The 27,350-nt window shown below is 42.1% G+C and overlaps 1 protein-coding gene across 4 annotated transcripts in view; it reads right to left on the bottom strand.

Annotated features, from left to right (window-relative positions):
- Nucleotides 1–27,350, bottom strand: part of KAT6A (lysine acetyltransferase 6A) — an 81,742-nt gene that overhangs the window by 16,934 nt on the left and 37,458 nt on the right. For all 4 annotated transcript variants that reach the window (XM_073325195.1, XM_073325198.1, XM_073325199.1 and 1 more), the window contains 10 exons: nucleotides 25,123–25,439; nucleotides 21,996–22,114; nucleotides 12,372–12,487; nucleotides 10,752–10,893; nucleotides 10,126–10,287; nucleotides 8,948–9,041; nucleotides 6,219–6,450; nucleotides 3,654–3,849; nucleotides 1,828–2,517; nucleotides 301–601 (listed from right to left, as the gene is read on the bottom strand). In XM_073325195.1, coding sequence (XP_073181296.1) covers nucleotides 301–601; nucleotides 1,828–2,517; nucleotides 3,654–3,849; nucleotides 6,219–6,450; nucleotides 8,948–9,041; nucleotides 10,126–10,287; nucleotides 10,752–10,893; nucleotides 12,372–12,487; nucleotides 21,996–22,114; nucleotides 25,123–25,439 — 2,369 coding nt within the window. The remainder of the gene's footprint in view (nucleotides 1–300; nucleotides 602–1,827; nucleotides 2,518–3,653; nucleotides 3,850–6,218; nucleotides 6,451–8,947; nucleotides 9,042–10,125; nucleotides 10,288–10,751; nucleotides 10,894–12,371; nucleotides 12,488–21,995; nucleotides 22,115–25,122; nucleotides 25,440–27,350) is intronic.

The raw sequence follows: 27,350 nt of genomic DNA, 5'->3' as shown, positions 1-27,350 counted from the left end.
GCGTAACCATTACTACAGCCACATATATTTCCTTCACTAAGGAAGTTGAATAGGTGAAATGTGAAGATGACCTGTTATCTCTTCACATGCTGAGATGATCTTTAAATATAAAAATACATTTTTCACATGAGTTATAAATATCAGAGGTTGGTTTGATTGGTAATCTGTGCCTAATTAGATATTTTATCTGGAAATTACACGGCAGTGTATACCACTTCCTGAGGGATTCAGGCTCATCAACTCATTCAGTACCCTTAACTATATCAAGGTGCCAATTCACAGCTTGCTCATGAAACATACCGTTAGTGTCATCAGACTCCTCTTCATCTTTGGACTTCCTCTTAGAGGAGGGTCTGCGCCTGAGGGTATCCTGGGGGGGTAAGTGGCGAAAGTAGCCCCGGGTGAACAGTTCACTCTCATCCTCTTCCTCTTCCTCCTCGATCTCAAAGGTAGGCTCTAATCGGGGCATTGGTCTCTCGGAGTCAGAGTCCTCAAAAGGTTCGTCTAGTACCTCTGTGGTCTCAGAGATTGTTTCAGTGACAACACTGCTGTTGTGGTGCTTGCGCTTACGGACTCGCCTCTTCCGATGGAGAATTGGTTTCTGGGAGGAGGGGGAAAAGGCATTTGATCACATACAGCAAAAATAAACCACTGAAAAAATGGAAAAAAAAAGACTTCTGAACTCAGTCTGCGTTGGCTCAGCCTCCAAAATCTAGACACTCTTGAAACCATGGCCCAGACTCTCCCCTCAGTGATGAAGGTGAAAATACAGAGGAATACTACTACTACTACTGCCCCCCTCTTGTACAGCAATTTTGTCAGTAGATCTCAAAGCACTTTGTAAAGGAGATCAGAGTCGTCATCCCCATTTTACAGATGGGGAAACTGAGGCACAGAGCAGTGATGTTAGTTGCCTAAGCTTACCCTACCGGCTAGTAGCAGAGATGGGGCTAGAACCCAGCTCTTCTGAGTTCCAGTCCAGTGTTTTATTCACTCAGCCACACTTCTATGAAGTTAACTGGATTTACACCAGTGTAACACAACAGAATCTGTTTGTAAGAGCTGAGGATCAACAATCCATCAATGGCCTGCTATATAACAGTTCGACAGGTTTACTGTCCAACAGCTAACTAACTAACTAACAGCTAACTAACATAATTTCAGCACATATGTATGTGAATTAAAACCATCTACACAGATCATGCCGAAAAGATGACTTCTACTTTTTGTTTGCAGCATCCTGCTACTAACCACAAGGCTTTCTTGGTCATGTTTATAGAATTCATATCTCCAAAGTCAGGCATGGTGAAGTCCTCACATTGCAATTTATTTTAATCTTGCTGATTAGTTAACGTTGTTTTGTGAAGCTCCTTTTCTAATGAATGCTATTTCCATGTTTATTGTGTTGTATATGACATAAAATAGATGTATTTTGTAACAGAAGAGACTGGAAAATCAAAAGCCTTGGGGAACGGAGAAAAGTGAGCTGTAGCTCACGAAAGCTTATGCTCAAATAAATTGGTTAGTCTCTAAGGTGCCACAAGTACTCCTTTTCTTTTTGCGAATACAGACTAACACAGCTGTTACTCTGAAACCTCTACTAAAAGAGTTAGCAAAAGTGTTCTCCACACATTGCCTTCTCCACACATTCGAGAAACAAGGACAGTCTCTTAGATTCTTTGAAAAGAGGCAGATCAGACGCTATATTGTAACTTGTATAGCTTTAAACCAAGTATCTTCAGCAATGTACCCCAAAATGGTACCAATCCAGGGAGAACGCGTACTGCAGCATGCAGCCAGAGATGAAGGAGCACAAGAAGCACGTACCTTTCGTTTTAATGTTGGCTTGGTGAGAACTGGTGGAGAGTTTGAACGAGGACTCACGGGCTCATCCTCCTCGTCTTCGCTACTCTCACTAAAGCACCTCAGGAGAGTCCTATCCCCATCACTATAGCGCCGGGGCAATCTGTCACACTCCTCTGTAAATCTGCATTTCAGGGGCTCGGTGCTGTTCTTTAGCTGCCCCCTCCACATTTCCATGCCTTCACTATATCGCCTCCGGGGTGCTGATGACTTTTCAGCTTTGCCATACTGTCCCTGAGGGACTGCAGACTTTTCCTCATCTTCACCATAGCGCCCCCGTGCAGCTGGAGATTTCTCCTCACATTCTCCACATCGCCCCTGGGAGGCTGCTGACTTCTCCTCGCATTCTCCACATCGCCCCCGCGAGGCTGCCGACTTCTCCTCGCATTCACTACATCGCCCACTGGGGACTGCTGACTTTTCCTCCATGAGAAGTTTCTGTTCCTTCTCACTAAAGGGCTCCTGCAGCTTTTTTCCTTTTCGGCTCCATCGGCCTCTCCGTGATGTCTGGCTGTTTGCAGGAAGACTGTCCAGGGGAAGAACTTGTTTATTTGGCCGTATAGAATTGTTTGGAATTACGTCTGGCTTTTTTTCACTCTCTGTAGGAGAATAAGGCTCTTGCTCCTTCTTCTCCCACAATACAGATTTTACCACCTGAATTAAATAAAAACAAATAAATTTCACATATTTTATTTAAATTATGTTTCCATCCTGAACCCCACCCTAAAAAAGCTCTTGACCAAGACAAGGGACAGTACTGGAAACTGAAGGACTCAGAACAAGGTATCAGGGATGACTCCTGGGAACTGTAGAATGGCAAATAGATAGATCTCGAAGGGCTGCAAAGGGGGGTCCAAAATCCCCGTTTGATAATGTTCTCCCACAAGCTGCCTGACAGCTTATTTCTGTTACCAGTGACCATATTAGTTTACTGATACCTGCTGGAATGAAAATACAATAATCTTACACCAAAGCCCAGTATCTGTTAAACCTTGGAGGAAGCGGGATGTAAAAGCCCTTTTTTCATATATTGCATATGGTCAAAGACAACAGAAGTAATTTTCTGTAGCAATGTAGAGTCAAGTGTATTTCACAGTTTAAATGCTATAGCAGTGTGCAATCAGCTTGTCAACAAGAGTAAGGTAATCTATTTAGGTCACTCCTCAACGCTGTTACTGACGTGACAAAGTGAAGTGCTTGAGGATATGATGGCCTCCTGGTTTCCCATGCTTTGTGGGCAGTGATACAAGGGCAGGGTCACACTGCTTTGGTGTTCTTCAATGTGTATTTTCATACTGGCTAATGTCTTCTGCGTTTTTAACTGTAAACTTATCTTTGAATATCTAGGTTGTCTAATGTTTTTGAAAAAAACAAATATTATTTAAGGGAAAAAATCCATAGGAGAATTTCTAAATTATTACAACCTTGGTTCCATTTTTACAGTGTGTGGCCTGTGCATTTCTGTAGGTTAAAACAAATTAGTAATTGTTCAGTGACAGCAGTCCCTGTGGAATTTCTAACCACGCTGCACCAGGATGGGCTCTACTTCCCTCCAGACTATGCCCCATTTGGATTTCACTTTTCTGGTTTCTGATCTGAAAATAGACAAGCAACCTAACCAAAATTCTGATGTCTTCTACCATTAAATAAAACCCCATAGCTTCCTATTTAAATTTCTAGTCTGGAAACAAAACACCGTATTGTCTGGGGAGGTACAAGAGCTGTCCAAGTAGGACTCAAATGGCACACTATGGTCTATATACAGAGAACAGATTCACTCTTACACTGACCTCTCTCTCCTTCTGCTGCTGCTCTTCATTTTCTCCTTCCTCAGTCTCTTCGTCTTCATCCTCAGAGACAACAGTGTTGGAAACTATAACAGGTGTCCAACGCAGACATTCTGGATCTACATCTACGGGCCGGAGATTCACCTGGAGCTTTGCCATATGATCCTGGATAAGTTTCTCCCGACGAACAATAACAAATCTGTGAATAGAGAAAAATCCTTCAGTCTGCCATATGTGTGGTGCACACTTTAAACACAGACAGAGAGAAACTGATGCAAAGCAAGATATGAAAGAAGGACTCTGTACCATCAATCGATGCCCATCATGTCAGACTTCAGGAAGGAAAAGTAGCAGAGGACAGTCTGAGGGGACAACATTCTATCATCTTAGATATCCTAAGACTGGGAGGGAGGACACCTTCAGTCTTTAGAGCAGCGGTTCTCAACTTATTTATCGTTGTATTAGCTGGGCCACAGGTTGAGAACCACAGTGCCCCCCACCTAACCCCCTATGCTCAGAGCCCTCCGCCCAGAGACCTCTCTACAGAGTGGGGCTAGGTGCGGAGAGCCGGTCGTGTGACAGGGACCTGACCCCAGACCCTGCTGCTTGGGGATGGGGGGCAGTTGGCTGCCTGGACCCAGCTGCGTGAGGCCAGCCGGCAGCCCGGACCCCAGAGCCCGCCCCAAGGCAGGGCCACCCGGAGCATGGACCCCGCCACGCGTCAGGGCAGCCAGCAGCTCAGAGCCTTTAGCACATAGCTGAGCTGGGCCGCAGCTGTGTGCTAATTGGGCCGCATGTTCAGAGCCGCCGCTTTACAGAGACAGCACTAATGTCTTCCCATTCCTTGCCACTGCTAACAGTGATATTGTTAGTTACAGAGCAAACTGCAAGTTGAATGTTACAACCTCATTTGACTTTAGGGGTAAATAGTGAGGTGGCAAAGTTTGCAGGTGATACAAAATTACTCAAAATAGTCAAGTCCAAAGCTGACTGCAAAGAGTTACAAAGGAATCTCACAAAACTGCGTGACCAGACAACAAAATGGCAGGTGAAATTCAATGGTGATAAGTACAAAGGAATGCACATTGGAAAACATAATCCCAACTATACACACAAAATGATGGGGGTCTAAGTTAGCTGTTTCCACTCAGGAACGAGATCTTGGAGTCATCATGGATAGTCCTCTGAAAACATCTGCTCAATGTGCAGCAGCAGAAAGAAAAGCTAACAAAATATTAGGAACCATTCGTAACGGGATAGATAATAAGACACAAAATATCATAATGATACTATATAAATCCATGGTATGCCCACACCTTGAATACTGCCTGCAGTACTGGTTGCCCCATCTAAAAAATATATATATTATAATTGGAAAAAGTAAAGAGAAGGGCCACAATGATTAGGAGTATGGAACAGTATCCGTAGAAGGAGAGAGTAAAATGACTTGGACTGTTAATCTTAGAAAAGAGACAACTGAGGTAAGATGTGACAGAGATCTATAACATCATGAATGGTGAGGAGAAAGTGAATAAGGAAGTGCTATTTATCCCTTCACTTAACACAAGAACCAGGGGTCACCCAATGAAATTAATAGTCAGCAGGTTTAAAACAAATGAAAGGATGTACATCACACAACGCCCAGTCAACCTGTGCAACTTGTTGCCAGGGGATGTTGTGAAGGCCAAAAATATAACTAGGTTAAAAAAAAAATTAGATAAGTTTATGGAAGATAGGTGCATCAATGGCTATTAGCCAAGATGGTCAGGGATGCAACTCCATGCTCTGGGTGTCCCGAAGCCTCTGACTGCCAGAAGTTGGAACTGGACGACTAGATGGATCACTTTATAAACTGCCCTGTTTTGTTCATTACCTCTAAAGCATCTGACACCGGCCACTGTCAGAAGACAGGATACTGGGCTAGACTGACCATTGGTCTGACCCAGTATGGCCATTCTTATGTTCTTAGATGAGGGTATTAAGACTGTGGGATTGGGTGTATATACACTGAGGGAGAGGCAGCCTAAAATGAAGGGAAGGAAACGATGAGAGAGACACACTCATTACTTAGGGTACATATCAAAGGCTTAATGCTACTCAAGAACACAGTCAAAAGGCTAAGTCCCAACTACAAAAATGTGCTTTAACTGTGTTCGGGGACATCAGTGTTATAACTTGAGCTGCTGACATGGTCACTTTTAGAATGTAAACAAGATCTTTGTTGCAGGACAAAGAGTACCTTTGCTCATGTGATTTTGAATGACACCATTCCATACTACCTCCACAAAGAAACAGGAAAAGTAAAAAGACACATCACTGCTATTGTGTAAGAGCTGATGGTATGTTACTTGGCTTTGATGCTCAGATTATATATTTGCCCTTCTCAACATTCACCCTGGCATATTACTGTGTGATCTGTCCTGCTAATGCTGTCTGAGCAGTCAGAGCCAGCTCCTGGGGAGCAGGGGAGATGTTACACCACCCAAGTGTATGAATATGACCCCTCCCCCAGCTCTGTACAGTTGTATCTGGATCCCAGCTGAGAAGCCGTGCGATTGCTATACTCACTGGTCCTTGCGGAAGTCAAGCATTCGCAGGTGATGCAGAGTGGAAGTGATGTCTTGAGGGCAGATTCCAGTGAGTTTGCTTAACTTTTTGATGCTGATTTGCTTGTCATTTTGATGATAAAGGCACTCCAATATTACACTTTTCCAATAAGCCATGTATGAAAGACGGCCCAGATCAGACAATGGCTTCTCTGGGGACCCTGCTTGGCCCTCACGCTTTGATAGCAGATAGCCTAAGGAAACACAAAGCAACTTCTCACAAGGACTGGCATATGTAGTCATCCTACATATGGATGTAGGATGTAGGATGCATATGTTACATCCTATCCCAGTGGCAACATTATAGAGAAGTTTGTACAGTGGCATTCTTCCAAAAAAGGGACAGAAAGTGTTTGAAAACCAAGACTATATCCTGCATCTACAGGAGACACCGAATAATCGGTCAGATCTTTTCCATCTCTAACCTCCATTATTCTATAGTACATTCAGACATTTATAAACTGCATCCTGCTTTGATTACAGATTATGAGCTATTACCACTAGATGGCATAATCTGCCTATTTTGAACTTAGAGAGACAAGATGGGTGAGCTATCTTTTATTGGACTACTGTTGGTGAGAGAGAAAAGCTTTTTAGCTTACACTGAACTCTTCTTCAGGTGAAGAAGGACAATATAATGAGAAAGTGCCTTGGAACTGTTATCTGGATATTGAGCATGCAGTTAAAGTGCAGAAAGCCTTCTAAATATCCTTTTCAAATTTATTTTAGAGTACACTAATATAGTAATTTCAAAACAAAAAGAAAAGGAGTACTTGTGGCACCTTAGAGACTAACCAATTTATTTGAGCATGAGCTTTCGTGAGCTACAGCTCACTTCATCGGATGCATACCATGGAAACTGCAGCAGAGTTCCATGGTATGCATCCGATGAAGTGAGCTGTAGCTCACGAAAGCTCATGCTCAAATAAATTGGTTAGTCTCTAAGGTGCCACAAGTACTCCTTTTCTTTTTGCGAATACAGACTAACACGGCTGTTACTCTGAAACCTGTAATTACAAAACAGTGTACTGTCACTCTATTGTCTTTAATCATTAATGAAAGACAAGAGGGAAAAGAACTATTTCATAACCGACTTCAGCCTAAAACAGCAGTAACCTTCTCCTCAGAGCACACCCAGATATTTTTGTGCTTGTGAAATTGAATATTCCAGGCACAAAACGTGATTGAAATGATGACTGAGGATTTCAAGGGGAAGCACATATTTCCACCACTTGGCTAAACCAAAAAAATCCCAAACCTTTTAAAAAAAATATTATGTTGGGAAACTTCAATTAGATCCCTGAGCTTCTCATATTCTGGTACTGACCTATAGAGCCCTAATGGGCCTAAGACTGCCTATTTTCCTGTGATATACTACCATAGTTGTGATCAGAGGAGGCAAGGATGCTAGATAGAACAAAGAGGCAGTTGCTGGCAGACAAGTCATTCCCTATCAGAGCCGGGGGCTCCCACTCCTGATCTGAAATAACCTAGATTTGTTGATTTTCAGGGCATTTTGTAGGGCCCATGTATTTTACCTGGTCCTTGAAGAGAGTTAGGACTGGTCTACCCAGGGAAATTTATTGGCAGAACTATTCCAGTATAGTTGTACCATTATAACAACCTGTGTGGACACTAATTCCAGAATAAGAGTGGCCACACAGGGGTTACCTCAGTATAAGTAAAGTGGTTTAATTATACCAGTATCGTTGTACTGGTAAGTGCAGACAAGCTGACAGTGGAGACTGAGGTACTGGCCAATGTAATGGGGTGTTATTGTTTGTATTTAGAGCTGCTGGTCAGTAAGAGGAGCTGACTGAAATTTGTATTTGAGTTCGTAATTTTATACAAATGACAGAGTGCTCAGAGCCTGTGTATAGATGTTTTTGATTACTCTAAATCAAAAGATAAAATAAACAAACTATTATTAGCATCTGCTTGAGAAACTATAAGTCTCTTAGTTCAGCTGCTGACAGTTTCAACAAGCAATGTAGTTTTAGGGTTTACTTGATTTCAGAAAGAACTACTAAAGTATTACCTATTACCAGCAGGAGAGTGAGAGTTTGTGTGTGTGTGGGGGGGGGGGGGGGCGCGGAGGGTGAGAAAACCTGGATTTGTGCTGGAAATGGCCCAACTTGATGATCACTTTAGATAAGCTATTACCAGCAGGACAGTGGGGTGGGAGGAGGTATTGTTTCATATTCTCTGTGTATATATAAAGCCTGCTGCAGTTTCCACGATATGCATCTGAGGAAGTGAGCTGTAGCTCACGAAAGCTCCTGCTCAAATAAATTGGTTAGTCTCTAAGGTGCCACAAGTACTCCTTTTCTTTTTGTGAATACAGACTAACACGGCTGTTACTCTGAAACCTACTAAAGTAGGGTTACCTTTTGCCAGAAACTCTGCACTGAGCATCTCTACAGCTTTTGGCATGAGGCACTTATGTTGTAAACATGGGAATCAGAGGGAGAATCATGTATTTGTTTTCAGCATTTAGCTTTCCACCAGTTTAAAGAGCAGAGCCCAGAAGCCTGGATGTTTTCTGGTGCTCTCAGAATACAGCTAATTCTGGAGAAGGTATTTCACCCAAGAAAGTTCCTGGATACCTGTACATCTTCCACGTCTAAAAATATGAAAGGCCAAACAAATATGAAAAGGTGAAAAAAACATGAATGTGAAAGTGATCCTTACTGAAGTCAATGAGGAACCTGCCATAGCCCTTACGCTGGTACTGGGGAAGAATCATTATACAGGAAACGTTGTACTTCTGTTGGCAGTGCTTCTCCTGATAGAGAAAAGAGAAAGAAACTTGAAAAACAATGGTTTAGTGAGATGGAAAAGAAGCTGCTGTGTGTGAGCTAGTAATTAATCCTGAACTAAAGACTAAGAATGAAAGCCCCAGTCACAGCTCCTTGGGGACAGCAATGCGCAGCAGCGAAGCACAGTCCCCAGTGAGTTAAGATGGAACAGTACCAAGTCATTGTCATTACTACTGAAACAACCACCCCAGGAGGGGGGAAAGAATGAGACAGTGACATCTGCTACCTTCTTCGACTTAGAAACAAAGATAAATTCCTACACTGACGGTCATTTTTAAGTCCCCACCAATCACTCAAAAGCACCAAAATGGAGGTGCTAAAGACATAGAGATAGATTCTCATATCCAAGTAACACTGGTGTAAATCTAGAGTGAACCAAGATTCACACCACTGTAACTGAAATCAAAATCCAAGCCATTGTGTGCTGGTCTAGAAGTTGAAAGATGACCATTGATTACTGCCACTGGGGTTTTTTTGTTTGGTTTTTGCCTTGTTTCTCTGATGGCTAGGATTGCAAGCAAAACAACTACTGCTGGGACAAAGAGACTTGAAAATGTAGCTATTTGAAATCTTTGTTTGGCTTCCTATGCCTGGCTTCTATATGGGGAACACTAAGATATATTCAGCACCAGTGGACTCCGCATTCCTAGCATACAAAATAAAAGGTTTGAAAGGAGGTTCAAATTGCAGACCAAGAAAAGACATTCTCTGCCGAGGAAGAGCTTAGATAGCTTTATGTGGGTAACAATGTTTACTTCACAAGCAGTTCTACCTATCACCATCAAGGGAATAGGAAGTCATTTAAAAACTTTTCCCTTTGAGCTGCTAAGTGCTGTACTAGTTCCTTTGAGGATATGCTCTGTTCAACAATATGAAGAGGAAATTTGGCTTTATTAGTTGCTACATGTCCCTGAATTCTTCATACACTGTCTAAGACCAGGACTGCCACAATTAACGAAAGACCCTTTGGCAACACTATATTTCAAACCGACACAGAACAGGTCCAGCTCCAAGTCCGAATCCAAGATTACTCCATGCTAAAATACTTACTTTCGAGAAATAGCCTACAAGGTGGCAGCCCTTGACATCATTCTGTGTCAGCACATAGAAAAGAAATGGCTCCACATCATAATAGAGTGTCTTGTGGTCCAGGAAGAGTTTTGCCAGCAAGCACAGGTTCTGGCAGTAAATGGTACTGACATTGCCATCAACCTTACAGAAACAGAGAACAAATGAAGTCATTACACTTATCACCATACAATTATCTGATTCTGTTGGATATCTCAATTCATTCTAACCCTCAAACATTAAAGAAAGGATTTCCAGATAATGCATAGTGGCTCAGATGATTGTCAAAGTGGTAGGGTACACTTAGGGGGCACTGATCACTCTGTTATATTAATATATCAGCCTGAAGGAGAAATTAACCCCATTTATGGCTTTTAACATATTTTGAGGTCACTAATCTACTCATGAACTTAGCAGCACTATGACACTCAGGGCTATCATTCACTTCTTCATTCTTTACAGAGCTGAATGATTTAAGGACAAAGAGAAGGCAAGATTTTTAAGGGTATATGAATCCCACGTGATCTATATGAATGTTGTAAAGGCATCAGTGTCACATTTTAAATGACACAGGAAAGCAGCAGTTATCAATCATTTTCCTAACTTACCTCAAAGACTGAAGTATTGCTCTTTCTGTAAATTTCATTGGCTGGAGGATGAAACCAGCCACATTTCTTCATATGCTGCTGGAGGATAGTTCTACTTTTCATATACTTTAGACAGAATTCACAAAGGTACAATTTAGGTAGCCTGTAAGTAAAGGTAAAGAAAATCAAAATCTATAAATACATTGTATTGCTTTTGCTTATTAACTATAACAAAAGTACCAAATTCCTCAGTCCTGCCAATACAGAACTTGAGGGAAAAGAAAATGATAAAAGCAGTCTCACTAACCAAACAACTTAACCAAATATCTACTTCAGCCAAAAATATAAAATAAATCTAAAGCTACCCCATTTCTTTATTCTATAATGAATACACATTTTACATATACACAGTGTTCCACGTACTGAGCTCTGCTTAAGTGTGAAACAGTATCCAATGGAAGTGGTGAAGGTCCCATTGTGTGCGTCAGCTAAAACTCTGGAGAAATACTGTAAGGAACTGTTCTGCATTGGGGGGAGGGCTTTGTAATTTTCAGTCTCTAAAATTCAATCTCTAATTTCTATGAAGCCTTTCTCTGTTCAAGTCATTCACTGTGATGGGGTTGATGGTGAGCCTGCTATTATTGACTTGACTCCAATTACTCTCTCCAGCTACAGTGTTAATTACAGTTATTTTAACTAATCCCACAGCATTTGGAAGAGTAAGAATTATTTTTTACAGTGATCCCCGTGCTGCATGACTGGGTGAGAGAGGGTGTTTTGTGGTTTCATTCTTTCCCCTCTATGGTCTTATTTAAAGCTGGTCCACATTCTGAACTGACTTTTTTTCTGAAGGTTGGATAGCTTGTGGTTTAGACAGTTTGCAAGGTTTTCAGTGAATAGAAAACAATATAAAAGCGACCAAATAAATTTTACTCTCTGCTACATGGCAGTCTCCTAGGTCAGGAAACAGACAAATTTACCATATTTGGGTTTGGTAAATGTGAGGCATTATGCTGATGACAACTGTAAATAAATATCTGGAACCAAAAATAATTTAGCAACAGTTCATATAGTGTAATTTTAAACAAATTATTCTTAGCAACTTTTCTGCTTATTTCTTTTTCCATTTCCTTCAAGAATGCATCCTGCCATTTCACAGCTCTAAATCAGATTATTTCAAAGTTCACCTCAGCACAAGCTTTAACAGTTTATATTGTAATGTATGCTAATGAATATTGTTTATATTGTAATGTATGCTAAAACTAAAGAACTGATGAGACCTCAAACTCAACTTCTCCAGTCATCTACATGTTTAGTAACAATGTATTGCCAGATCACTTAGCCTGGGAGTGCTCTCTCCCTTGGGAACACAGCATCTCAACTCTCTGCATATCCATCTTATGATACCTTTCGAAAGCATTTGTAATACTTGCAGTATATAGAGACATGAGAGAATTTATCAATTTTTTGATTAGGCCTAAATGGACCCCAAGATACTCATTTCATTATTTATCATAAATCACATATATGCTCTTTATATACTAAAATTCCAGTTCACCAGCCTGGGATTTCTGCACCTGCCAGAGTAACTATCACACAATTTGTAAACACCAATGAAGGTGAAGAGTTTGCACAGTGTACCTTGAGTATTCCTGTGGGTATGGGGAGGAGTACCAGGTGTGGATTTCATACTTCCCAAACTCGATAACCGAAGGGCAGCGGACTTGTGGATCAGGAGGCCCTGTCACCCCTACTTTCTGTTCAAGAAAAAAATATTTTTGTAAATTAGAAAATCAAATACTTATCAGTTTCAGGAGTACAGGGGGGAGGAGGGGAGGAGAAATATGTTTATATCCATCTAGTCTGTCTTCCTCTACATGGCTCCACAGAGAAACAGGAAGATGCTGACATCCGCTTTTAAAGCCAACAGCAATACCACTTACTCTTCATGTATGGCACCCAATCCAGAGACGGGAGAGCTAGCGAACACCTTCATGACAATCAGATGCATTTAATATTACCCACATTTGCTGCAGGTCATAGCCCCAGATATAGCCAGCACGCAACAAACACTCTTATAAATCACTCAACCTAATCTTCTTTCAGTCTAGGTGCTTTTGTGTCCCCACCACTGCAATATCTAAGCAGAGAAACAGATAACTGCTGATGGTGTTTGGACATACACGTACATATATCCAGTGATAATGTATACCCACACACACCACATGCACTGCTGTGAGTTACAACAGTGGCAAACAAATCTCTATTCAGGGTATGGTCATTGGTTTAAGAGGTTACCCAAACTCCTATTGACAGTTCCTTATCTGAGTTTGCTGGCAAACATTCTCCAGGATATAAGCTTTGGAATCCAGGAATTGCACACCCTCTCAATTTTTTTCAACTTTTTGTCAGTCCATGATCACATTACTTCAAAAGGCTCCAACACTCACATGGTTAAAATCCAAAGGTTTTCAGTGACTTTGCATTGTCACATGTCTCAGCATGGACTGCATAGCTATTAATAAATGAGACCACTTAGCAGTAGGCTGTCAGCTATTAATATGAAGAGTGTCAGTGAAATGCCTATAAATAAATGTATTCCAGTAGAATGAAATAGCTAAAAACATCCTTGGCATTTGGGTTACGGCATGAGATGCTACCATCCCAAATCCAGATTTTTCCATTTAGTATAACTCTATCTGTTAAGTAGGACTAATGAAGAAGGAGGAAAGCTCAGATTATTATTCATTCAGCTCTCCTAGGTGTACACGTTTGAACAAAATACCTCAAGATACAGAAAAGAACAAAAGCCTCCTGTCCTAGAGTTTTATCCAAAAGCACCACATGCGTTAATCAGCAACGGAGGTGCTCGGTTCATATTTCCTTCCATTCTTATCAAGGCTAAGTTTTTTCAGAGGTTGATAAAAAAAATCTCAAAAATTATAGTTTGGTATCTGTTTATGATCAAAAGTTCCACTAATTGAAAAAATGCCTTTCTCCCTCAGCTTATTGATTCCATAGGCCCTTCCCTTTTAGGAAAAGGCCTGGGGGGTTGTCTCAGGTTCTCTAATAGGAAGGGAGCTAAATGAAGGAGTGAATTTACCTTCCTTTGAACAGTAAAAAGGTTTTACTGAAAGACAAAAAATCCTGTGCTAGCTGGATTAAAACAACCTTTGGTGCTAAAAGCTAACACTAGTGTTAGGCTAGTATTTGGATCCCATGGTGAAATGAAAGTGCAATCACCCAACACTTTTCAGAATTGGATATATGCAACATGAAAATTTCACCTGTTAACAAAAGCCAATTTATAAAGAAAGGAGTAGGGATCTTTTAATATCTGTGCAAATCCATAGTGAAGAATCTCCTACACTGTATTCTGATAGGAATCTCTATTCTTGTCTAGTCGAACACTACTGCATACTCTTCCTTCACTGTTCCTGAGAGCAACAATGCAGAGTTGGCAGTCAGTCACCAACACAATCATCCCAGGCATCGCCAGGCATGTTTCAAGGAAGAACAAAGAGTAATGTGCACCTGTGGCAATGTCTCCTGCGTCTGTGCCCTCGCATCAACAATCAACCTCTCGTCCAAATGAATGCCCAGTGTAAATGTGGAGACCCGGCTCCAGTACAGCTGTTTGCACATTGCAGTGGTCAAGAGAAAGCTCCCACCAAGAGATGTACTGAACAACTCGCAGGCTTGCTGTGGTCTGCCCCTACACTACTTCCATCTCACACACTTACAGATTCAGTCTCTTCCCTGCGATACTTCATTCAGCTTGTGCATTTCCGTTTGTTCAGGTGCAGCATTTAGCTCAGCTCTACACAGGCACTTGCATCAACTGCACCTCAACCACTGTTTAACCCAATCCCTGCCAAAACCAATCCACCAGCTACTTCACTTTAAAATTACATTTGCCTTCACCAGATTATTTGCAATATCAAATACATTACATCTAAAGTTTGTTTTTCAAAAACTTGTTCCTTTTCTGTCCAGCAACTGTTTGACAAGGGCATCTATTTACTAAATTTCTGTCCAAACTATTGGAAGTTTAGATTCAGATTTTCATTTACTTTTCTAAGCCAAAATTCTCTGACTGAAAAAGCTAGTCATTACAGCACTTTATTATGAGTTTTTTGTTTTGTTTTTTTTAAAATCACCCATGTAATAGTATCAGAAATAAGCAATTATGTACAGCATTGCTGCATTTGTGCTGGGATCTGAAGGGTTAATGGCTCTCATATTAGTTTGGTTTATCTCACTGCTGTGGTTTAGTGCAGACTTATCACAACTCATTATTCATTAAGGCTCTTTGTATATAGTGACTATATTTAGGTTGGGTTCATTCCAATTACTATGGAACAACAAAAGGTAAACAAACAGAAGCCCAAATATCTGGAGTAAGGGGAGGGAACAAACTGCGTAGGGATAGTTATACTTAAGGAAAGAGCAAAACTTGTAATTTTAGAAGGAATAGATCATTCAAGACTGTGAAAACTATAAAAATGGACAGAACAACACAGAGGCCCACAGGCAGATGGTGATTTTATATAGGCTAATGCAATTTTTATATAGGAAAACAGAGTTCAGAGAGCTGGCAATTTCTCAAGGAGACAATATTGAAAGCAGAAGTACAAACTATCCCCATGCAAAGGAAAACTAGAAAGAATAGTAAGAAGCCAATATGGCTCCATTAGGAGCTCTTTAATGACCTGAAAATCAAACAGGAATCCTACAGAAAGTGGAAACATGGATGAACTGCTAAGGAGGAGCACAAAAGAATAGCAAAAGTATGTAGGGACAAAATCAGGAAGATTAAAGCACAAAATGAGTTATACCTACTAACAAGAAAGATAAAGGCAATATGAAGAGGTTCTTTAAATACATTAAGAGCAGAGGAAAGACAAAGGGAAGTATAGACCCTCTGCTTAACAGGGAAGGAGAGATGATAACCTATGACATTAGGAAGGCTGAGGTGTTAACTATTTTGCTTCAGTTTTCACTAAAAAAAAGTGAATAATGACCACATACTTAACACAATCAATATTAACAGGGGAAGGAACAAAAGCCGAAGTAGGAAAAAAAACAGGTTAAAGAATATTTAGAGAAGATAGATGTATTCAAGTTGGTAGGGCCTGATAAAATTCATCATAGGATACTTAAGGAACTAGCTGAAGCGATTTTAGAACTGTTCAAGAATCCATGGAGGATGGATGAAGGCCAAGAGGACGTGAGAAGGGGCAAACATAGTACGTATCTTTAAAAAGGGGAACAAAGAGGACCCAGGGAATTATATAACAGTCGGCATAACTTTGATAACTGGAAAGATACTGGAACAAATTATTAAATAATCAATTTGTAAGCAACTGGAGGATAACAGGGTTATAAGGAATAGACAGCATGGACTTGGCTAGAGCAAATCATGCCAAATCAACCTAATTTCCTTCTTTGACAGGGTTACTGGCCCACTGAATGAGAGGAAAGCAGGAGATCTTGATTTTAGTAAGGTTTTTGACACAGTCCCACGAGACAGTCTCATAAGCAAACTAGGGAAATGCAGTCTAGATGAAGTTATTATAAGGTGGGTACACAACTGGTTTAAAGACTGTACTGAAAGAGTAGTTATCAACTGTTCATTGTCAAACTTGGAGGGCGTATTTAGTGGAGTCCCATCACAAGGGTCAGTCCTGGGTCCAGTATTATTCAATATATTAATTAATTACTGGGATAATGGAATGGAGAGTATGCTTATAACATTTGAAAGACAGGATTAGAATTCAAAACAACCTTGACAAATTGGAGAATTGATCTGAAATCAACAAGATGAAATTCAATACAGACAAGTTCAAAGTACGTCACTTAGGAAGGAAAAATCACATGCACAACTACAAAATGGGGAATAACTGGCATGACATTACTACTGAAAAGGATCGGGGGGGTTACAGTGAATATGAGTCAACAATGTGATGCAGTTGTGAAAAAGGCTAATATTTTGGGAAGCATTAACAGGAGTAAACATAAGACACAGGAAGTAATTGTCCTGCTCTACTTGGCACTGGTGAGGCCTCAGTTGGAGTATTGGGTCCAATACCAGGCACCACACTTTAGGAAAGATATGGACAAATTGGAGAGACTCCAGAGGAGAACAACAAAAACTATAAAAGGCTTAGAAAACCTGACCTATAAGGAAAGGTTAAAAAAAATGAGGCATATTTATTCTTGAGAGAAGACAACTGAGATGGACCTGATAACAGTCTATGGGTATGTTAAGGGCTGTTATAAGAGGTTGGGGATAACTTGTTCTCCATGTCCACTGATGTAGGACAAGAACTAATGGGTTGAATCTGCAGCAAGGGTGATTTAGGTTAGATATTAGGCAAAACTTTCTAACTGTAAGAGTAGTTAATCTCTGGAACAGGTTTCCAAAAAAGGTTTTAGAATCCCCATCGTTGGAGGGTTTTTAAGAACAGGTTGGACAAACACCTGTCAGGGATGGTGTAGGTGTACTGGGTCCTGCCTCAGCGCAAGGGGCTGGATTTGATGACTTCTCAAGGTCCCTTTCAGTCCTACAGATCTATGATTCTATCATCACCCTGGGCCAGAAACAGAGCAATTACTTACAGAATACCATTCTAAGGAAGCTAGAGGCTCCATACAATACACTTCCTAATATTTAGGCTCCAAATTGCTACTGTTTAGGCAGTCCAAATATACAACAGCTCCCATCAACCAGTCCTGCTCTACTCTGACCCTTCTAATGCAACACCCTTCAAGGCCATCCACAGCTCTATTGTTACCTACTGCTCATCTTGTTCACCGGTATTCTTATGTTCATGTCCTATGACCTGCCAATTCAGTGCATTTTTAGCTCCCTCAAAGATGAAACAAAATATAAACAACAAGAGATGTATGCATCAAAAGTGTTTTATAATCTTTTACTGCAGCTCTCACCTTCCCTATTTTTGGCACCTTAGAGACTAACCAATTTATTAGAGCATAAGCTTTCGTGAGCTACAGCTCACTTCCTCAGATGCATATCGTGGAAACTGCAGCAGGCTTTATATATACACAGAGAATATGAAACAATACCTCCTCCCACCCCACTGTCCTGCTGGTAATAGCTTATCTAAAGTGATCATCAGGTGGGCCATTTCCAGCACAAATCCAGGTTTTCTCACCCTCCACCCCCCCCACAAATTCACTCTCCTGCTGGTGATAGCCCATCCAAAGTGACAACTCTTTACACAATGTGCATGACAATCAAGTTGGGCTATTTCCTGCACAAATCCAGGTTTTCTCACATCCCCCCCACCCCCATACACACACAAACTCACTCTCCTGCTGGTAATAGCTCATCCAAACTGACCACTCTCCAAGTTTAAATCCAAGTTAAACCAGAACATCTGGGGGAGTGGTCAGTTTGGATGAGCTATTACCAGCAGGAGAGTGAGTTTGTGTGTGTATGGGGGTGGGGGGGATGTGAGAAAACCTGGATTTGTGCAGGAAATAGCCCAACTTGATTGTCATGCACATTGTGTAAAGAGTTGTCACTTTGGATGGGCTATCACCAGCAGGAGAGTGAATTTGTGGGGGGGGTGGAGGGTGAGAAAACCTGGATTTGTGCTGGAAATGGCCCACCTGATGATCACTTTAGATAAGCTATTACCAGCAGGACAGTGGGGTGGGAGGAGGTATTGTTTCATATTCTCTGTGTATATATAAAGCCTGCTGCAGTTTCCACGATATGCATCTGAGGAAGTGAGCTGTAGCTCACGAAAGCTTATGCTCTAATAAATTGGTTAGTCTCTAAGGTGCCACAAGTACTCCTTTTCTTTTTGCGAATACAGACTAACACGGCTGTTACTCTGAAACCTTCCCTATTTTGTTTGCTGCCTCCATCTGACCTTTGTCTAACAGACTGTAAGCTACTCATGGCAAGAATCTGTACTTTCAGTTTACCTGTAAAATGCTATGCATGCCTAATGATTAAGGCTGTGAGTCTGTCATGGAAGTCACAGATTCTGTGACTTTCTGGGACCTCCAGGACTTCTGCAGCTGCTGGTGAGGCTCAGGCAGCCCCTGGGCCAGCCACACCGGCTGCTGCTGTGGCAGTCTCGGGCCACCGCTCCCCGAGCAACAGCAAGAGTTTGGCTGTGGGAGGGGGCTCAAGGCTGGGTCAGTGGAATGGGGCACGGGAGGGGATGAGGGCTCCGGGCGGCGCTTACCTTGGGGGCTCCCTGGAAGCAGCAACATATCCCGGGGCGAAGGAGCGGCCAGGCGGCTCTGCGTGTTGCCTCCGCTCCCAGGCACCACTGCCCCAGCACCCCCGGGAACCCTGGCCAATGGAAGCTGCGGAGCCGATACTCAGGGCAGGGGCAGTGCACTGAGCCCTCCTGGCCATACTTCCACCTAGGAGCCGAGGGACATGTCGCTACTTCCGGGGAGCCGTGTGGAGGCAGGTAGGGAGCCTGCCACCCTTCCCAAACTCCTCCGCTATGCAGCAGCGGTACCCCCAGGCTGTGCCCCACCCCCAGAGCACTCAAGATTTAGTCAGGGGTATATAGTACAAGTCATGGACAGGTCACGGGCTATGAATTTTTGTTTACTGCCCGTGACCTGTCCATGACTTTTACTAAAAACACCTGTGACTAAAACATAGCTTTACGAATGATGCTATAGGAATAACTGCACTACATTCAGTTTCAAACCGCATATGTGGACAGAGGTCCTGAACTAATCAGATAGGTCATGCCTGACTAATCTAATCGCCTTCTATGATGAGATTACTGGTTCTGTGGATGAAGGGAAAGCAGTGGATGTATTGTATCTTGACTTTAGCAAAGCTTTTGACACGGTCTCCCACAGTATTCTTGTCAGCAAGTTAAGGAAATATGGGCGGGATGAATGCACTGTAAGGTGGGTAGAAAGTTGGCTAGATTGTCGGGCTCAACGGGTAGTGATCAATGGCTCCATGTCTAGTTGGCAGCCGGTGTCAAGTGGAGTGCCCCAGGGGTCGGTCCTGGGGCCGGTTTTGTTCAATATCTTCATCAATGATCTGGAGGATGGTGTGGATTGCACTCTCAGCAAATTTGCGGATGATACTAAACTGGGAGGAGTGGTAGATATGCTGGAGGGCAGGGATAGGATACAGAGGGACCTAGACAAATTGGAGGATTGGGCCAAAAGAAATCTGATGAGGTTCAATAAGGATAAGTGCAGGGTCCTGCACTTAGGACGGAAGAACCCACTGCACAGCTACAGACTAGGGACCGAATGGCTAGGCAGCAGTTCTGCGGAAAAGGACCTAGGGGTGACAGTGGACGAGAAGCTGGATATGAGCCAGCAGTGTGCCCTTGTTGCCAAGAAGGCCAAAGGCATTTTGGGATGTATAAGTAGGGGCATAGCGAGCAGATCGAGGGACGTGATCGTCCCCCTCTATTCGACATTGGTGAGGCCTCATCTGGAGTACTGTGTCCAGTTTTGGGCCCCACACTACAAGAAGGACGTGGATAAATTGGAGAGAGTCCAGCGAAGGGCAACAAAAATGATTAGGGGTCTGGAACACATGAGTTATGAGGAGAGGCTGAGGGAACTGGGATTGTTTAGTCTGCAGAAGAGAAGAATGAGGGGGGATTTGATAGCTGCTTTCAACTACCTGAGAGGTAGTTCCAGAGAGGATGGTTCTAGACTATTCTCAGTGGTGGAAGAGGACAGGACAAGGAGTAATGGTCTCAAGTTGCAGTGGGGGAGGTTTAGGTTGGATATTAGGAAAAACTTTTTCACTAGGAGGGTGGTGAAACACTGGAATGCGTTGCCTAGGGAGGTGGTGGAATCTCCTTCCTTAGAAGTTTTTAAGGTCAGGCTTGACAAAGCCCTGGCTGGGATGATTTAATTGGGGATGGGTCCTGCTTTTGAGCAGGGGGTTGGACTAGATGACCTCCTGAGGTCCCTTCCAACCCTGATATTCTATGATTCTATGATTCTAGGGCAGGGCAGTGCCTGACAGATACAAACCCCCAAAGCACTTAGTATAGATTTTCTATTTCCTTAGGCCCAGATCTCAAATTTTGCAGAGAATGAAGATGGGGACGTGCAGGAAAAATACTACTAAAATGTTCACAGATATTCCACACAAGATTGTTCTACAGTATAAAACAGACATTGCTTATATTTTTTTATATCCGTCTCTCACTCACTCTGAATGGGATCTTTCTCAGTTTGACCAAAAATACCTAAAAATATCATTGGAGAGACAAGGTGAGTAAGGTAATATCTTTCATTGGACCAACTTCTGTTGGTGAGAGGAACAAGCTTTTGAGCTTACACACAACTTTTCTTCAGAAGCTCTGTGTAAGCATGAAAGCTTGGCTCTCTCACCAACAGAAGTTGGTCCAATAAAAGACATTACCTCATCCACCTTGTCTCTTTCATATCCTGAGACCAACATGGCTACAACTACACTATATACAACAATAAAAACGTAAAAAGAAAAGGAGTTCTTGTGGCACCTTAGAGACTAACATTAGTCTCTAAGGTGCCACAAGTACTCCTTTTGTTTTTGCGGATACAGACTAACATGGCTGCTACTCTGAAACCTGTCAATAAAAATGTAATGATTTTTAAGTCCAATATCTCAAAATCTTCCAAAAATAGAAGCTATGATGATCTCTCCTTTTCGATGCCAAAATATTTCTGATTTCTGCACTGCAAGATCTGAAATATCAGATTTTATCAAAAATGTGGTCACTGGACTACAGCTGAATCTTGACCATGTTGGGCTTCAGGCAGACGCTTTTTTGTTTTGTTTTCTGTGGGTGTTCTGTCTGTTTGTTTGTTTGTTTTTGGGGAGGGAGTGTTTAAGGGGAAGGGAGGATTTCCTTATTTGGGGAAGAGAACATTTACCTTACAGGTGGTGGTTGTTTTTTAATGATTGCTGGATCTTAGAATGTTAGAATAAGTCTCAGGAGGTGTGCACTACTGAGTGGACAGAGGGCATGTAAGATGGTCAAAGGTGCATGATTAACATATATTATTTTAGAACATAAACCTCTTCTTCTCATGAACTTTTTGCAATTTGTGAAGCTAATCAGTCACAACGTTCAGCATCCTTGAATCAACTACCCATTACTATGCATTCTCTCAGAAAGGGGGATAGGGCAATTAGCTGCTCTGACAGACTGATTCAGCAGTAGGAGTTCTTTTTCTCTCCGTTTATATTTATAGCACAGGTTTAAGATTTCCCAGACACTAACAGTTTGACTTTACCTGCAGCGCTTGCTCCTGAATATCTTGGAACAACTCCATATCTTTTTCAGTCATGACATCCTGGCTCCCAAGAAGCCGCTCCTCATTTTCTTGTTTTCCATCCCAGCCATCCTGATTGTCTGTGAATGAGAGAGAAATTTCTCACTGATCATTAGCAAAGCTATAAGTGCATTCTAGTAAGAAGAGGCTCAGCTGCATTTAGGCTATGTCTACACAAGCATTTTTGTCAGTAAAACATAGGTTGCTCAGGGGCGTGAAAAAAGACACCCCTGACCAACATAAGTTACACTGACAGAAGCAGCAATGTGGAAGGAGACACTCTCCTGCTGATATAGCTACCGCTGCTTGCTGGGGGTGGTTTAATTATGCCGCCCAGAGAGCTCTCTCTACAGTTGGCATAGTGCGGCTACACAGGAGACCTTACAGCGGTGCAGCTGCAGCAGTACAGCTGTGCTGCTGTAAGGTTTCTAGTGTAGACATAGCCTTAGTCACTTTGCCACGTTTCTGATGTTTGAGACCATACAGGAATAGATAGTTTTGGATCAATGGCCCTGAAAGAGATAATGCAAACATACTGGACCTGGTTAAATAGCTGGTCTCTTAAGTTTTCATGTTGTTATAATGACATGCACACAATGAGAATTCAGAAACAAAGGAAATTACATATGGCTTACTGCTTTATGTCTGGTAAGCAGGGATCCAGTCAAACAAACATGGGCTTTTTCTGCCCCTCCCAGAACAGACTGGGCTATATACCTCTCAACCACCAGAAAAGATATTCCACTTTATGAAAAATCTGAGTGAAAACTGTAAGGCTCTTGCATCTTTTCCCATCTTTTCACCAGCCCCAGAGAAGGCACTTGAACTCCACAGAGCTACAACATTCTTGGCTCAATATTCAAGTAACCGTCCCTGCAGCCACATCAGCAATTTGACAGCCTGCTTGCTGGGGATTATTTGAGAGTGGTGGAGATTACAGCACTTCATCCCATCCCACAACCATCAAGTGCCCATTTTACACTTCCAAAGTCAACCAGTCTGATGTTCATAATTAAGGATACAATTTGGTCACAGAGGTCACGGATTCCATGACTTTAACAGATCTCCATGACTTCTTCAGCTCTGGCTGTCAGCGCCTTGCATGGTGGGGCTCTGGCTTCGTCTTCAGCCCTGCTGGGACCATATCCTGATTTTGTCCTTTTTTCCCCCGCCATGACTGTTCTGTGAATTTTGCTTAATTTTACTGTGACAAAACTGTATCCATATTAATAATTATTTCTAAAGACAGATTTCCTGCATGGCATTGCTGAATATTATCCATTGGTTATACAGGGGCAGTTAAAGTTATCAGTGACTAAGTGATCAATCATCTTATTGGTTTCTGGTGCTTTGGAAAAGGGGATATTACTTGACATATAATACAGGAAATTACACAAGACTGAAAAGAGCATAAACACTGTCACTTGATTTGCAACCCAGACAGCATTCTTTAGCTGAAAAAAGTGCTTGAAACTTGGAGACGGAGTGAGGAGATGACAGGTTTCAGTGAGCTGTAGCTCACAAAAGCTTATGCTCAAATAAATTTGTTAGTCCCTAAGGTGCCACAAGTCCTCCTTTTCTTAGAGTGAGGAGAGTTAATGCCCTCCAGAGTGCCATCTAGTGGCATGTAAGAATGTGTCCAGGACTACTCAAAGCAGAACCTCTCATATTCCAGAATAGTACATACCTTCTACATATGCCACACAAAAGAAACTCACAAGGGTTCTTTCTATCATACAAGTTTGTTTTTAGTTGTTCCCTGTTTCATACTTTCACCTCCCTATTTATAAGAAAACTTTTATTAAGTTAGCCCTGGCCTCCGAGTCACTCACTTTTCCCAAACAATATTTGACATGACTTTACAGATTTCTCAGGCCACCCTTAGCCCCTTCCTTTTGGACTGGAACTGTATCTATCTATCTATCTATGACCTTCTATGCTTATATCTATATATACACATATACATACACACATACGTATCTTCCATTCTCCAACTTGCTATTCTATCATGGTATCATTGCAGTGTTGTAGCCGTGAAGTAATACATTTTATTGCACCAACCTCTGTTGGTGAGATAGGCAAGCTTTCGAGCTTACACAGAGCTCTTCTTCAGGTTTGGGAAATGTACTCTGCGTCACAGCTAAATACAAGGTGGAACAGATTGTTTAGCACAAGCAGTTAACACACATGCCAAAGGACCATTCAAGGTGAAGTGGCCCATTAACACCTCTCCAGTCATAGGATGGAAAGGAAAACAAAAACAAAAAGCAAACAAAAAAACAGGGGGAACCTGCATAACACCTTCAAAAGACAAGCCTGGGACCTTAAATTCATAACATTGCTCGATACTAAAAACAACAACAGAGACACTGGATTTATGAAAACAACAAGGAGTCCGGTGGCACCTTAAAGACTAACAGATTTATTTGGGCATAATCTGTTGTTTTTGTGGATACAGACTAACATGGCTACCCCCTGAATCATAGAATATCAGGGTTGGAAGGGACCTCAGGAGATCATCTAGTCCAACCCCCTGCTCAAAGCAGGACCAACCCCCAATTTTTGCCCCAAATGGCCCCCTCAAGGATTGAACTCACAACCCTGGGTTTAGCAGGCCAATGCTCAAACCACTGCGCTATCCCTCCCTCTTGTTGGTTTATTACAACAATCTATAACCCACTTAACCCCTTCCCTTCCCGCTTCCTCACCTGTCCCCGCTATGACTGGAAAGGTGTTAACTGGCCACTTCACCTTGAACAGTCCCTTGAAATATGTCTTAACTACTTATGCTAAACAATCTGTTCCATCTTGTATTTAGCTGTGACACTGAGTACGTTTCCTAAAGGAGAGCTCTGTGTAAGCTCAAAAGCTTGTCTCTCTCACCAACAGAAACTGGTCCTATAAAAGATATTACCTCACCCACTTTGTCACTCTATTATGATGTCCAATTCATTTTTGCACTTGAATCTGTTACTCTCTAGATCAAATTTCTACCATCTACCAGCTCTGTTCAATATCTTCTACCTCAGTGAACCCTTTCCTGGCTTAAAAGAGGCTGCCTTGACTGACAAGGGGACAGATCCTTTACCTGTGGGCCAGTCTGAAGTGCTAGATCTTCTGGTGCCCTTTTTCCTGATCCTATATTGCTGAGAATAGTCCACCATTTCCCCTCGGGCTTTCCGCCCATCAGGGGAGGGGGTGAAGAATTTGGTAAGGCCATCAATGAGCCCTTTGGTTTTCTTGTTAAATTTCAAGGTGGTGCTGCTGTCTCTGTAGAAGTCCAGGGCATCTATCCGTTCCAGGTATCCTCCTTCTGCCGATGACGCTGACTGGCTGGATAGAGTGATCTTGCGCTTCCGGCCCCGACCAGGGCCAGTTCGAACTTTACTGAAGGGGCCTTTCGATCTAAAGAACCAGGAGGCGAAAAAAGGGCCAGACAGTAGATGTGGCAGAGAGAGAGAGAGAGAGAGAGAGAGAGATTTAGGTAAGGTAATAAACTGGTTTAACATCTATGTACCACGCCAATCACCACGGTATCTAGACATCAACTGCACAATTCAATAAAGCCCTGTTTACTGCATGACAGTCTGGGCCTAAGTTCCACAGCAAAATCCTAGACTATTCCTGCTTACTGGAAACTCTCTAGCAGATTATTTAAATATAAAAATGTAGGTTTTTACTGAATGAAAAGTGAAATTGAATTATACAATCTGTACTGCAGCCACAGTATTAGTAATGTTCATGTTAAAGTCAGTTTATTTATGCTGTCCCCACATCTTCATTTTCTGATATGCCAAAGATTTTATATTGCCAGCACACCTGCATTGTAGAAACCATCAGGAAGAAGCTGAAGGCTTTGACAGCTGAGCGAACAATTAAGGACTGTGGGATATGCACATTAGCTGGCTGTTTCTGCTAAAACAATCACCAGTGAAAAAATTAAGAATGTTGAGATTTAAACTGTCATCTTTTAGGTTTTAGGCTTAAAAACCCATTGAAACGGATAAGACAGTTCATGCTTCTCCGAGCTGTTGTTTCAGAATATCTGTTGACTCAGGCAGACATCAATGAAACAACTGCTATTTTCTTCACAGGTTTACTTTGCAACCTAATGGTATGTCTACACAGCAAAGAAAAACTCGTGGCTGGGCTGTGCCAGCCAACTCGGGCTCATGGGGCTCTGGCTGCAGGGCTATTTCATTGCCTACCTCCTCCCTGTCTGGTCCCCTCCTCCAAGGTCCGAGAGCCTGGGCTCCAGCCCGAGCCTGGTAGTCTACACAGCTGTTAAACATCCCCGCAGCCCAAGCCAGAGATGGTTGGCATGGGTCAGGCGCAGGTTTTATTTTGCTGTGTGGACATACTCATAGGGGCAAGAAACATGTTTTTTTAAATGCAAGCTTGGTATCTGAATGTTGCAACTAAGTCTGCAGTCATGAAACTGTGAAATACACATGACCTGCCTTTCTTGTACTCTATTAGGTTTAAGAGTGGTCTCATCTAAGCCCATTATATGTTGTAGAACTCCCCACTACAATGAAGGAACAAAAGAGAATGCTCCCTCCACTGACCTAAACATCAGTGCCCCTTTAAGACCCTCACAAAATATCATTTTAATGGGTTGCTCACATTCAGCAACTTCTGTTTCAGATTTCTCATTCATTGTTGCAGTGTATGTAATCTACAACTTTTCTAACTCCTACCAATATTTCCTGAGGACTAGAGTGCAACTAGCCTACGTTGACAGGAGCGGTGCCTTGCTGCAATAGAGTCTTGCTGTAAACCAGCAAAGCTAGTCTGAAGTAACAAGGGTTAAATACTTTAAATCTAAACCTCTAGTTACAGCAAAGGGAGAAAGAACTGAACAAATGCCCCAACACTCCTTGACTGTACACAGTAGTCTGAGAAATCAAATTCTGTATAAAACAGTTAATATTAGTACTGTGAAAAAAATTATGTACTAAGGGTATGCCTACACTTAAAATGTTACTGTGGCACAACTGCAGCCGTGCCACTGTAGTGCTTCAGTGTAGACACTACCTACACAGATGGGAGGGATTCTCCTGTCGACGTAGGTAATTCACCTCCCTGAGAGGTTGTAACTAGTTTGACAAAAGAATTCTTCCATCAATTTAGGGCAGGGGTTAGGTTGGTATAGCTACATCTCTCAGGAGTATGGATTTTTTAACACCCCTGAGACATAGCTATACCAATGTAAGTTCCTAGCATAGACCAGGGCTAGAGATATTCACCTTAAGTAGGACACTAAGCCCTGCACAGAAGTCCCATTTATTCCCCCTCCCCTGCCCCTACTTTCTT

Source organism: Lepidochelys kempii, chromosome 26, assembly GCF_965140285.1.
Source record: "Lepidochelys kempii isolate rLepKem1 chromosome 26, rLepKem1.hap1, whole genome shotgun sequence".
NCBI classification, from domain to species: domain Eukaryota; kingdom Metazoa; phylum Chordata; order Testudines; family Cheloniidae; genus Lepidochelys; species Lepidochelys kempii.
The sequence above is the reverse complement of the archived record's forward strand: the minus strand, read 5'-3'. Positions and strand labels throughout refer to the sequence as shown.